The following is a 13578-nucleotide window of genomic DNA, read 5'->3' as shown; positions in this document are numbered from 1 at the left end:
AGATGTGAATTCCAGCAACATTGCTAAATAGCCATGAAACATTACTCTCATTTTACAATATAAAAAATTAGAATAGTAGCAGATTAAGTAGGTATAGTGGAAATCATACAGGCCTTCTATTCAAGTAGATTTGTATTAAGTTCCAATTCTACCAATTCCCAGTTGTGTGGATTACTTCTTCTTCTTCTTCTTCTTTTTTTTTTGGGTCCAGTCGTGGGCCTGAACTCTGGGCCTGGACGCTGTCCCTCAGCTCTTCAGCTCAAGGCTAGCGCTCTACCACTTGAGCCACAGCGCCACTTCTGGCTTTTTTCTTTTTGCTTATGTGGTGCTGAGGAATCGAACCCAGGACCTCATGCATGCAAGGCAAGCGCTCTACCACTGAGCCACCTTCCCAGCCCCATGTGGATTACTTCTTCAATCTTCATTTTCCTCATATGTAAAGTGGGAAAAATGAATCCAACTTCACCATGATTTTAGAATGTAGCTCAGTGACAGAACATCTGCCTAGCATGTGCAAGGTCCCCAGCACCTCAAAAGAAAAAGAGGAAAGAAAAAACATAATTAAAGTGTGTTGTTCACTCCAGAGACTAAGTAAAAGGTAGCTGATGCCATTATCTGACATGGCTATACTTGTAGATGAGAAAATAGTTTTCAAAAAACAGATTCCAATCTTAATTAGCATCTTAAAACTATCAGTGAATATGGATAGGGTTGGGAAAGATGGGGGAGAACGATGCAAGAGGTGACACTGGGTACAATATACTTATAAACTGACTAACTGAATTGGTACAACTACTTAGTAATAATAGTAATAATAATTTTCAATGAAATCTTTATAGGCAAGAACATATTTTGGTAGATTTTAGGAGACTTTCCATGATACACTTTCAACTTACTCATTCAATTCTTATCCCAAAGCAAGGTGTCTATCCCAGGTGTCTACTGTTACTTTCTCACTTCTCCAACACCATTGTGTGTGTTTGTGTGTGTGTGTGTGTGCGTGCGCATGTGCCAGTCCTGGGGGGTTGAACTCAGGGCCTAGTCACTGTCCCTGACTTTTTGCTGAAGGCCAGTGCTCTACCACTTGAGCCACAGCTCCACTTTCAGTTTTTTTTTTTTTTTTAGTAGTTTATTGGAGATAAAAGAGTCTTACAGACTTTCCTACCCGCTATCCTAGCTAGGATTACATGGGTGAGCCACTAGGGCCCAACTTCCAACCACCATTTTAAAACACCTTTCCAAACTTGAGCACGGGTGGCTCATGCCTGTAATCCTAGCTACTCAGGAGGCTGAAATCTAAGGATCATGGTTCAAAGCCAGCCCGGGCAGGAAACTCCCTGAGACTCTTATCTCCAATAAACCACCAGAAAACCAGAAGTGGCGCTTGTGGCTCCAGCAGTAGAGCACTAGCCTTGCACTGAAGAGCTGAGGGACAGCGTCCATGCCCAGAGTTCAAGCCCCACGACCAACCAAAAAATAAAAACAAAAATTAAAAAATAATTTTTTTTTCCAATTCTCACTTAAATTTTTCCCAATTCAGGTCGGGCGCCGGTGGCTCAGGCCTGTAATCCTAGCTACTCAGAAGGCTAAGATTTGAGGATCCCGGGTTCGCAGACAGCTGGGGGGGGGGGGGCAGTCTTATCTCCAATTAATCACACACACAAAAAGCCGGAAGTGACGCTGTAGCTCAGGTGGTAGAGCACTAGCCTTGAGAAAAGGAGGTCGGGGTCAGCGGCTAGGCCCAGAGTTCAAGCCCCACAACCGACTAACAATAATAATAATAATTTCATGTTCTAATACTTAACACTCCTACTTCTGCATGGAATAAAGGAGAGTTTGCACATGTCTGCACCAATATCTTATAAGCATTTCTTCCTTACCACTGTCCAATTAGGTACAGGAGACTAAAGATAAAGCAGCACACACCCAGCCTGAGGAATCAAACTGAGTACTTTCTCTACTAAACTTCTATGGTGCACATTCTCTCTTTCTATGCTTTGCATGCATGGAACAGAGAAACCCATCTGGGTGTTTCCTGGTATAGCATTGCCACAAGGCAGCCTCTTCCCTCCAGTGTTTTCTAGAGTACATCAACAGTTCAAGCCGGCCCGAGACGCCAGGGCCGGGCCAGACGCTACTTCCAGTGCTTCCTGTGCAATCTTCCAGAAGAAGACGGTTCTGGGACGCCGCTCAGAGCCCGGGGCACGGCTCCCCCCGGCCGCCCCAGTTCTCTCCGCTTCACCCTCCGCCCTCTCTCCTCCTGCGGAGCCTTGCCTTCGGCCGGACGTCCCACCGAGCGCCCGTCCCCACCACAGACCGCCCTCCTCTCCCGGGGACTCGTGCCCGCCGTTCGGCGTTCCCCGCCCAGCCTGGAAGCTCCTCGCAGGTGTCCCCGGTCTCGGAAACTTCATCCTCCACGAGTCCCGGCACCTTCCCGGCTCTTTCCCCCTCCCACCGCCCCACGCTCGCCCTGGCGCCTCCTCCAAAACCTCCCAGCCACCAGGGCCGGCGGGCGACACTTCCTTACCGCTCCGGGCCCAGGGCTCCGGGCCTGCCGCCGGCCGCCACGACCCGGCCCCAGGAGATCGCGGCCCCCCTTCCGTCCTCCGGAGCCCCGAGGCCCATCAGCCCGGTTCCTGCCCCGCCTCTCGGTCCGCGGCGCCAAGTCCTCGGAGCTGGGTCTCCAGGCCCGGGCCGGACCCCGAGGGGCTGGGCCGCGGGGCAAGGAGGGCGGGAAGGGGGCCGTGGCAGCAAGTCAGGGCGCGGGGCAGCCCGGGCGCTCGGGGCCGGAGGCTCCGGGCCCGGCCGGCTCCTGGCTCCCGTGGCCCCCGGACTCAGCCCTCCCGCTTTGCCGGCCCGCGCCTCCGCGGCCTGTCCTGACCTGATCCAGGTTCTCGTCGCTGCCGCTGTCCTCCGTATCCGAGTCGATGACGACACGGCCTTTCCGCTTCTTTACCATGGTGGTCCCGCGGCTCCCACGCCGGACGCCGCCCGGACTCCCTTCTTGCCCGCCTGCCAGTGGGACCGCCACTGCCGCCGCTGCCGCCGCCGCCGCCGCTCGACCCACACAAAGGCGACCGCGCATGCGCGCTCCGCTCCGCCCCTGGCCCCGCCCCCCGCCCGGCGCACGCCGTTCGCCGGCGCCGGGAGCCCCGCCCCGCCCCGCCTCCGACGCAGCGTGGGGGCGGGGCCACGCGCTGGCGGGTTCCGGGCGGACGCCGGCCGCACCTGCGACCCGCGCTGTCCCGGAGCCCTTGGCTGTGGCCTTTTTGTTTTTCGCCTGTCGCGGGTTGGAGCCGCTCGGGCCGGGGCCGGGGCTGGAGGGGGGATCGCGCTGGGGAAGTTCACGCGCCTCCGGCTTTCCAGCTGTGTGAGGTCGAGTGTGGAGGGCGGCTTCGGGGGCCGCCCTCGTGGGAGCCGCGAGTTGGGTTAAGCGGTCTGGGGCCGGGCTGGGCCGTGGGGCGTGCGACACCTGGGCCGGGGCCCCGAGGACGCATTTGTTACCCCAGAGGAGAGAGGGCCAAGCAGAGAACCGGGCCTCATAGCGAAAGTTGGGATCCGGGAACTGAGATTCGTTGGAGACGGAGCCGCAGGCGTGGTGTGAGTGAGTGGGGCCGGGGCAGGGGGCACGGGGTGCGGCGGTATTGAGGAGGTTCGGGGTACTATTGAGATACGCCGAGATTGGGATTAGTGTTTTAAAGGAATTACCCTGGCCACATTGTAGCGAATGAATACGTGACTACATCCCAGTCGGAGTCGGGACGTTGCCTGGAGAGTTGCTGCTTCAGTGAGTCCATGAAAGCGCCTAGGAGCTGGAGTCCGCTGTCCACCGGTGATGCAAATGCAGAGATGCTCTTGCTCGGGAAGAACGGAGCTCACACCAGCTGGTTGGCCTCTTTCATCGGAGCCCTATCCTTTTGGATGTAGCAACCTATAGGCAGGGTAGGATTCCTCACCTCCCCCCCCCCCCCCCAGATGCTCTCCCATCTCTGGATGATCAACAAATTCAATGAGACACCTTCACAGACACACTCAAGAATCGTGATTTATGAATCTGCATGTCTCTTAATCAAGTTGACGACTAACCATTACAAGATTTAACTAATTCTTTATTCCTTCAACACATATTTTTTGGACCACAAGTGCTACCTAAGTGCTAGTCCCTTTAAATCACGAATAATCTGGAAGAGAGTGCGGGTAGTTCATGCCTGTAATCCTAGCTACTTAGGAAGCTGAAATCTAAGGATCATGGTTTGAAGCCAGCCAGCCTAGGAAAGTCTCAGACTCTTATCTTCCATTAAGTACTAAAAAAGCCAGCAGTGGAACTATTGCTTAAGAGTTAGAGCACTAGCCTTCAGCACAAAAGCTCAGGAACAGCACACAAGCCTTGAGTTCAAAGGCCAGGACCAGTACTGAAAATAGTAATACAGTAATAATAATAATTTGGGGACCTGGAGGATGTGTGGGCATTAAAGTGTTATTTCCAGCAATTCTCCCCCACTTTTTTTTTTCAGTGTTGAAGATTGAAGCCTTGGTCTCCCTCACACATAATAAGCAAAATCTCTATCACTGTAACCCAAATTTATAGAGTACATTAGAGCCGTGTGCTGGTGGCTCATGCCCAAAATCCTTTCTGCTCAGGAGGCTGAGGTCTGAGGATCGTGGTTTGAAGCCATCCGGAGCAGACAAATCTGAGTTCATCATCTCCAATTAACTACTAAAAAGTTGCAAGTAGACCTGTGGCTCAAGTGATAGAATGCTACCCTTGAGTAAAAATGCCTGAGGCTGAGTCCAAGGCTATTATCAACACAAGAAAATAAGTTATTGACCAACTTTGATACATATGGTTAATTAATTACTCATTTATTGAGCCATATATCACAGCTGATAATAGTACATTTGTAATAAGCTATATAATGTAATCCAAACTTGTGGACTCACTTAGCAACATAGTAATTCTTTATTTACATATTTAACATGTCAAAGGAGAAACCTGATTTCTGAGATATTTTTGTTTGGGGGCATATCTCCTGTGAGGCCCTGAGTTCCATCCTCAGCAACACACAGGCACACATGTGCCTATTGATTCATTTGTTTACTTGAGCCTAAATGTGATCACCAACAGGCAAAACATCCACACTTAGATCATGTCAGTGGCACCATTTTCTTTTTTTTGCCTTTCTTCCTCCTTCCCTCTCATCTTTGCTTGCTTATTTTCAGAGGTTTCATTATGTAGCTCAGCTTGGCCTCAAACTTGTAGCCTCCTGAGTGATAATAGTACAAAGCACACTCTAGGCTCCTCTTTTTATTTAAACAATGGCTCTGTGGCTCAAGAGGTAGAGTGCTCGTCTTGAGCAGCCTATCCCTGAGACAGCAGACCGCGAAGGAAGAAACTTCTCAATGTGGGGAGGCTTATGCAACTTCATTAAGACACATGTTGAAATCCTTTAACAGAGGTGTGCACAAGATGTACTAGAGCCCCGTGGGTGGAATTGGGGCTGGCAGTTAGGACAGGATGTTGTCCGGGTGCTTGTCCAGGACCCATCACTGAAGCAGATCTAGCAGAAATGGCTTTCCGAGATTACTGACAACCCTTTTTTGGGACTGTGGGGAGATAAATGTTAGGGGGAAGTTAATCACCAGGTTCTATTTGAAAGATACAGGAATAGGGGGAAAACCCAAGAAGGGAGGTTGCAGCTTGAGGGTGGGATGCAGTTCTCAGTTGTCTTCTCAAAAAGGGAAGAAAAGACAACAAACAGAAACCCGGCGTTGTGGGGACTGAGTGGACCGAAAACCAGGCAGGAACTCTAGACTCTAGGCACCTGGTTTGACACCGGAAGGGAAAAGCAATTGGACCAACACCGGAAGAGTGTCGAAGGGGGCGGGAAAGAGCGGCGGACCCGAGCGGAAGCCGTACACATTCTCCCGGAAGGGGAGCGGGCGCCGGGCGGTGGGCGCCGCGGGGAGCTGACACGCTGGCGGCAGGTGAGGGCTGGGGGGGGGGGGGCACCCCATCTCCTCGACCCCTCGCACCCCGCACCGACCCAGGACCTGGACGCCTAGACTCCGGGGTTGGGTTTCGCCTCCTGGCTGTATGACCTTGGGTAGTTGAGTTTTGGAAGCTCCGTTCCCCCTCACGGTTCGGTGCTGCTGGGGTTTGAGCACAGGGCTGCGGCGTGGCGTGCACATGTTCTACGACTTGAGCCCAGTGAACCCTCGTAGCTCTCCCCTCATCTCCAGAAGAGCCTCTTAAGGAAACAGGAGTCTCCGAGACCAACTGGTGTACTTGAAGGCAAAGAGCGTTATTAGATTTAGCCCTATGAAATGGCAATACCCGAATTGTACAGCTTAATAGGTAGAGCTTCCTAACCTTACATGCAAGGTTGAAATGCTAAGCTCTAAAGTCAGGTGGCTTACGTCCTAGGGTGAATTGCTTGAATAGGTTACTTCTGGAACCTATTCTGTCAAAATACAGCATTAAAACTTTCTTTAAAGTTAACACCAGCTCTTTAGGTAGCTTTGGCACGTATTTGAATTATTTTGGGGTTCATCATCAGCTGCATGAATCTGGGACTTGTGTTTTTGTTCCTGTTTTTCCCAATGCTTAATAGAGTGCTCTGCTCATAATAGGTGATAAATGTTTATAGGATTAGAAAGTTAAGTTTAAACCAAGCATGATGTACGCATCTTTAGTCTCAGCATTTGGGAGGCCGAGTTAGGGCAATTTTGAATTTGATGCTAGCATGGGCTACGTAGTGAAATGCTGTCTCAAAAGAACAACAACTAAAAACTATAAATTTCCTAATACATGGTCCTTCGTTTGAACTTGTGATGCCTGTATTGCCACATTGGTAATTAACTCTTCAATGTTTCTTCTGTTACAGGTGGGATTTCTGAAGCTTCTTTCGTTGATAGTCCAGGGAGAAAGTCACATTCAGACTTTTTCTTACCATGGTTTTGGGTCACAAATTGCTGAATGGTACTTATATTCTCAGGAAACAAGTGAAGCCAGATGCCACCTTGCAGACTTTTTGGGGAATCCACTTTGCCAAGTATTGTTCCAGTAGTCCTAAGAAACCAATGGTTACTCATGACAGAGTCTCCCAACCGAGGAAGACTGCAGAGGGTTTGCAAGTACACCCCCCAAAAGACATTGCCTTGGATGTAACTTCTCCTGAAGAGAAGACTGAGATTAGTTTTGACAAAGCAATTAGAGATGAAATAAAGGATCATTTCAAGCGTTTGAAAGATGAAATCATGAATTCCTGGGTAGGACCAGGTGGCCGTCCCCTTCATGAAGTCTTGCTGGAACAAGCCAAAGTTGTCTGGCAATTTCGTGGAAAAGAAGATCTAGATAAATGGGTAGTGACTTCTGATAAGACGATTGGAGGCAGAAGTGAAGTGTTCTTGAAAATGGGCAAGAACAACCAGAGTGCACTGTTCTATGGAACTCTGAGCACTGAGGCACCTCATGATGGGGAGAGTAGCCAAAGTGGGTTCTGTACAATGATGTCCAGGATTCCAAGGGTAGGTTCGGTGAGGCCCGGGAGCCATAGTCCCAGTGAGCTAGGTGACCTCCATTATAGCATGAACTGTGAGCAACACCCCTGGCATAGTATGTATGGCGTCTCACCTGCTTGATGTGGGGATAAAGAACGTGGTCCAAGAGTAAAGTGAAAACCTTGGGGGAAGGAGCAGGACGAGGAGCTTGTTTCTGGGCATTGTTTTGGACCAAAGAACATTGCCAAGTATGAGGAATCCTGAGAGGTTAGACAGATGGAAGATATTTGGGTACATTTGCCTCTCATGTACCTGGCAGCTATGGGATATAGGGTCCTTCAAGTGGATATAGGGTCAGTCTGTGGGTCCATTGTTCGTTTGGCTGTACTGGGTTTGAATTTAGGACTTCACACTTCCTTGACTTCTTGCTTAACTAGTGTTCTAAAACTTGAGCCATTCCTCCAGTCCTGCTTTTTACTACTTACTTTGGAGATGAAGTCTCACAGACTTTCCTGCCCAGATTGGCCTCAAAGTGCAATTCTCCATTTCCACCTTCTGAGGAGTTTAGGGTTATAGGTTTCAGGTACCATTCATGGCTCTTTCTTTCTTTCTTGCTTTCTTTCTTTTTTTTTGGGGGGGGGGGGTCCAGTCGTGGGGCCTGAACTCTGGGCCTGGGCGCTGTCCCTCAGCTCTTCAGCTCAAGGCTAGCGCTCTACCACTTGAGCCACAGCGCCACTTCCAGCTTTTTTCTTTTTGCTTATGTGGTACTGAGGAATCGAACCCAGGGCCTCATGCATGCAAGGCAAGCGCTCTACCACTGAGCCACCTTCCCAGCCCTCGTGGCTCTTTCTATTTTGAAAGAAGTTCTCAATAACTTCCTGGGCAGGCCCCAAACTTTTGATCCCTTTGTCGCTATCTCAGTTTTCTGCAGTTTTCGGACTAGAAGATACTTGCCATACAACGGGCCACTCAAGATTTGTTTTTCTAAGAAACAGCAGAAAAAAAGGGACCTTCACTTCCACTTAGCAAACACCAGACAGACCAGACAGTATCCATTCCAAGGGACTCAGGACCATCATGTCTTGAACATTACTTTAGAATATATATACATTTAGAATATATATTTCATGCTCAAAAATCACTAAGTTTAGCGATAGGAAGTCTATAAAGGTAGATAGTTAGCAGGTACTCATGATGCTGTAGATTTGTGAAAAACATTTTGTTGCCAGGTACTGGTGGCTCATGCCTGTAATCCTAGCTATTTAGGCAGCTGAGATCTGAGGATCGCAGATCAAAGCCAGCTCAGTCAGGCAGGAGTGTCCATGAGACCCTTATCTCTAACCACCAGAAAACCAGAAGTGGCGCTGTGGTTCAGGTGGTAGAGTGCTTGCCTTGAGCTGAAGAGCCCAAAGACATCACCCAGGCCCAGAGTTCAAGACCTATGACAGACAAAAAAAAAATTTGCTAACAGAAGAGAATGAAGCAAAATGAACTTTTCTTTCTGTACCTTAGGGCTCTTTTGAGAGGAAACAACCTCATGACTGGTCTTGGTTCAATACTCTATATCTCCGCATCCGTGGGGATGGACGGCCTTGGATGGTGAATATCAGGCAGGACACAGACTTTATCCAGAGGAGCAATCAGATGTACAGTTACTTCATGTTCACCCGTGGGGGACCCTACTGGCAGGAGGTCAAGGTAATAGCACAAGTCTTCACTGTTTATGAAAGTGAGATCTTTCAGTTATGGTTACATTGTAGTTTCCTTTCTCTTACTAATACTTTTTGGAAGATCAGGGTAGAGTATATAAAAGGATGGAAGAGGACTTGAAAGACATACATGACTTGTTCTTTGATTAATATGTTAGCTTATTAACTACTGATTGTGTGTGCATGCACACACACACAAACACCTACTAGTATTGTGGCTTAAACTCAGGGACTTGTCCTCTTTCTGTGCTTTTTTGCTCACAGCTAGCACTCTACCGTTTGAGCCATGCTTCTAGTCTGACCTTTTTTGTGTGTGGGCAGGTCCTGAAGCTTGAACTAGATGCTGTCCCTCAGCTTTTTTGCTCAAGGCTAGTGCTTTACCACTTGAGCTACTGCTCCACTTGTGGCTTTTGGATGGTTATTTGGAGATCAGAATCGTAAGGACTTTCTGCCCAGGCTGGCTTCCAAGTGTGATACTAAGATCTTAGCCTGAGTAGGTAGGTTACAGGGATTTCATAGTTATTTCATATTTTAAAATTTTAGCCAGGGGCTGAGAATCTGACTTAGTGGTAGAGTTCTTGCCTAGCATGCATGAAGCCCTCAATACCACATAAACAGAAAAAGCTGGAATTGGCAGAGGAGCTCATGGACAGCACCCAGGCTGATTTCAAGCCCTAGGACTGAAGAAAGAGGGGGTGGGGGGGAAAGGGGAGGAGGAGGGAGAGAGAAAGAGAGGGAGAGGAACAGAAGGAAAATTGTGTCTTTGAGACAGATGGCTGGCCACTTTTTATAACTGCATATATTATTTATTTGGGATGGGGATGTAGCTCAGTGGTAGAGTACTTTAGCTAGGAAAGGCAAGACCCTGGGTTTGAGTCCCAATATTGCAAAGAAAAAGAAACCAAACTTCTTGTCTGGATGGCTTATTGAGATGTGGTCTAGCTATGTTGCTGGGGGGGGGGGGGGTAGCTGGGGGTGGTCTTGAACCTGTAAAGCTCAATCAGTTCTCTTGCCTCAGTCCTCCCAGTGCTATAACTTCCACTTTATATAATTTAAAAGTGAACTTTATTTTAATCATTGCAATTCCATACAAATCTTGATTATGTTCTAGCTATAAAATGAAATGGATCTTTTATTTCAGATTCCTTTTTCCAAATTTTTCTTCTCGAACCAAGGAAGAATCCGGGATGTCCAGACCCCACTTATGCTGGACAAGGTAACTAACACTTTCTAGTTCCTTTCACTCAGAAGGACATCAACTTTAGTAAAACACAACCCCTGTGTGAATAAGTTCAGTCCCTCCCTCCCCCCACCCCTGTATATTTTTTTAACTCTTTTTATGGAAGTACTTGCTAGGCAGGCAGTCTTGCTGCTGAGCTATGTCTTCCCATTTAGAAGGCTGGTGGATGAGACATGAAAATTCCCACTAAGGGCCACCTCTGTTTTGCCCAGATAGATTCTCAGACCAATCTTATGTGTCGGTCCTATTTTATGTTAAGTCCCTATCTACAGGAGTGTTCATCTCTTCAGCACATATGAATTTTATTTTAGCAGGTTAAGTTAAGAGTTCAGGCCAGGCACTGATGGCTCATGCTTGTAATCCAACCAACTTGGCATGCTGAGATCAGGAGGATCACAGTTCAAGAAAAGTTAATGAGACCCCCTTCTCAACCATGTGGCTAGTGGGGCATGACTGTGATCCCAGTGACCACAGGAGCCTAGAGTAGATGGATTGCAGTTACACACACACACACACACACACACACACACACACACACACACACACACACACACACACACACACACACACACACACACACACACACACACACACACACACACACACACACACACACACACACGTTCAGGAAAACTTCGAAGAATCTCCATCAGGCATCCATGTTTGTTTTGTTGCTGGTCCTGGGGCTTGAACTCTGGGCCTAGGCACTGTCCCTGAGCTGCTTTTGTTCAAGGCTAGTGCTTTGTCACTTGAGCCACAGCAGCACTTCCAGCTTTTTCTGTGGTTAACTGGAGATGAGTCTCACAGACTTTTCTGCCTAAGCTGGCTTCAAACTGTGATCCTCAGATCTCAGCCTCTGATTAGCTAGGATTACAGGCATGAGCCACTTGTGCCCAGCATCATGTTGTCATTAAGTTGAACTACCTCTAGGAGTTGGAAGTAGAGAGAAGCATCATGATAATCATCTTGGGCTTGATGAGGGCTGAGGCATAAAGACCTCAGTGAGTCATTATCTCCTGAGATTTGAAAACTCCAGGAACAGTATTGGTGCATCAGTGTATGAGATTTTAATCAATTTCTCTATTTTAAATTTAGATCGCATCTATAGGATTTACCCTGGCTGATAAAGTGGATGGTCCCTTCTTCCTGGAAATAGATTTTATTGGCGTGTTTAATGACCCTACACATACAGAAGAATTTGCCTATGAAAATTCTCCAGCTATTAGCCCAAGACTATTTAAATAGCAAAGAGCACGTGACAGCTTTGTATTTTGGGTAGTAAAGAGTATCTGTACAACACAAAGCATGTCTGCTTAACTATTTTGTGGCTGGGGTTTGATTCAAGACCTACCCAAAATAAAGCATTCAATGAACACTGGGATATAGTCTTAAGTCAAGGCAAAATGATGTTGTAAGTGTAAAGCCTGAAGCCAGGTTCTGAGCTATGCTTTAGCTCATAAAATGATGCAGAGGCACCTTGCAAATAACTTTTGTCAAAAAAGTTCCTATTAGGAATCTGACATGGCTGTTTACAGAATTCTACCATTCTTTCCTGATAGGTTTCTTCTTTCCTAAGTCATCTTTGAGGAAAAGATGCTGTCAGAGTCGCAGGGAGATGTGGTATCTAGAGAGAGCTTTGTCCTTGAATTGGAGGCACAGCCACATTCTCAGCCCAAGCTTATCCTTTAAAGATGTATGAAATCCTTTCTAGCTCTTACTTCTGGTGACCACTAATGTTAACTAGAGAAACTAAAGATACTAGATATCTGGCCTCCTCAGTCATTTAAAATACTAGAGGTTGGGGCTGAGAAGGTGGCTCAGTGGTAGAACACCTGCTTTGCATGCATGAGGCCCTGGGTTCGATTCCTCAGCACCACATAAGCAAAAAGAAAAAAGCCGGAAGTGGCACTCAAGTGATAGAGCGCTAGCCTTGAGCTGAAGAGCTGAGGGACAGTGCCCAGGCCCAGAGTTCAGGCCCCATGACTGGACCCAATAAAAAAAAAAAAATACTAGAGGTTGGATAAGCCAAAAATAAGACCTTGATAACCAATTAAATTTGATCAGTTCTGCTGTGTTAAGAAACAGGGTGGGGGGCTGGGAAGGTGGCTCAGTGGTAGAGTGCTTGCCTTGCATGCATGAGGCCCTGGGTTCAATTCCTCAGCACTACATAAGCAGAAAAAGCTGGAAGTGGTGCTGTGGCTCAAGTGGTAGAGCGTTAGCCTTGAGCTGAAGTGTTGAGAAACAGCCTCCAGGACCAGAGTTCAGGCCCCATAACTGACAATATCGTTGCCTAAAGTACTTTAAAAGAGTCAAATCACAAGTAAACAAGATATACAAAAGATAATAGCTTTATTAGTAGTTGGCCTAAAATCCACTTTGAATATTTGCTCTTTGAGATAGTACTTTTTTGTGGCTCATGTAATTGTAATGTCTTATTACTTTTCCTCAAGCTGGCGTTAACCTCCTAGTAAACTTAGTAACTGAGATTGTAGGAAGTACCATGCTGCCTGGGGTGATTATTTGCGGTCAGGGGGCCTGAATTCTGGGTCTGGGCGCTGTCCCTCAGCTCTTCAGCTCAAGGCTAGCGCTCTACCACTTGAGCCACAGCACTACTTCTGGCTTTTTCTGCTTATGTGGTGTTAGGAATTGAACCCAGGGGTTCATGCATGCAAGGCAAGCCTTCTACCACTGAGCCACCTTCCCAGCCCTGATTATTATTATTTGTTTTTTGTTGGTCATGGGGCTTGAACTCTGGGCCTGGGCGCTGTTCCTCAGCTTTTCAGCTCAAGGCTAGCGCTCTACCACTTGAGCCACAGCGCCACTTCCGGTTTTCTGATGGTTTATTGGAGATGAGTCTCATGGACTTTCCTGCCTTGGCTGGCTTTGAACTGTGATCCTCAGATCTCAGCCTCCTGAGCAACTAGGATTACAGACATGAGCTTCTGGCGCCTGTCAAGTGTTTTACACTTTAATGCACACAGCATAGGAAATTTTGCAATCATTATTGAAGATTTAAGGTATTTCTACCAGCCCCAAAGAAACTCCCATGCTTTTTTGCAGTCATCCTTTATTCCCACCCCTAGTTCCAGGTGGCTACTAAGCTTTCTCCATAGGTGTACTTTTCCTGTG

The 13578-nt window shown here is 47.8% G+C and overlaps 3 protein-coding genes across 6 annotated transcripts in view; 2 read left to right on the top strand and 1 right to left on the bottom strand.

Moving 5' to 3' along the window:
- Rtf1 (RTF1 homolog, Paf1/RNA polymerase II complex component) overlaps positions 1-3085 on the bottom strand; it is a 40266-nt gene extending 37181 nt beyond the window's left edge. The window contains exon 1 of the mRNA XM_042687904.1: positions 2882-3085. Coding sequence (XP_042543838.1) covers positions 2882-3085 — 204 coding nt within the window. The remainder of the gene's footprint in view (positions 1-2881) is intronic.
- The window catches only part of Ehd4 (EH domain containing 4), a 738029-nt gene that overhangs the window by 402282 nt on the left and 322169 nt on the right, over positions 1-13578 (top strand). The window lies entirely within an intron of this gene.
- Ndufaf1 (NADH:ubiquinone oxidoreductase complex assembly factor 1) lies at positions 3307-11824 on the top strand. Of its 4 annotated transcripts, none has more exons than XM_042687925.1 (6): positions 3312-3600; positions 3725-3942; positions 6885-7527; positions 9013-9198; positions 10351-10425; positions 11545-11824. In XM_042687925.1, the coding sequence occupies exons 3-6, from the start codon at positions 6952-6954 to the stop codon at positions 11692-11694; spliced, it is 987 nt and encodes a 328-aa protein (XP_042543859.1). In that variant the 5' UTR covers positions 3312-3600; positions 3725-3942; positions 6885-6951; the 3' UTR covers positions 11695-11824. The 4 variants fall into 4 exon arrangements, with proteins under 4 accessions (XP_042543862.1, XP_042543859.1, XP_042543861.1 ...); XM_042687927.1 differs by having other exon boundaries at positions 3312-3604; XM_042687928.1 differs by lacking the exon at positions 9013-9198 and having other exon boundaries at positions 3307-3600.

Source organism: Dipodomys spectabilis, unplaced genomic scaffold, assembly GCF_019054845.1.
Source record: "Dipodomys spectabilis isolate Male_0828 unplaced genomic scaffold, ASM1905484v1 ptg000108l, whole genome shotgun sequence".
In the NCBI taxonomy this organism is placed as follows: Eukaryota; Metazoa; Chordata; class Mammalia; order Rodentia; family Heteromyidae; genus Dipodomys; species Dipodomys spectabilis.
Note: the sequence above shows the minus strand (reverse complement) of the source record. Positions and strands in the feature narration are given on the sequence as shown.

Excerpts from the sequence above, each read along its gene's own strand:
- Ndufaf1 (XM_042687925.1), top strand. The coding sequence starts at position 6,952 with ATGGTTTTGGGTCACAAATTGCTGAATGGTACTTATATTCTCAGGAAA. Across the intron at positions 7,528-9,012 it reads TGATGTCCAGGATTCCAAGG|GGCTCTTTTGAGAGGAAACA; the intron begins GTAGGTTCGGTG and ends TCTGTACCTTAG. Across the intron at positions 10,426-11,544 it reads CCCCACTTATGCTGGACAAG|ATCGCATCTATAGGATTTAC; the intron begins GTAACTAACACT and ends TTTTAAATTTAG.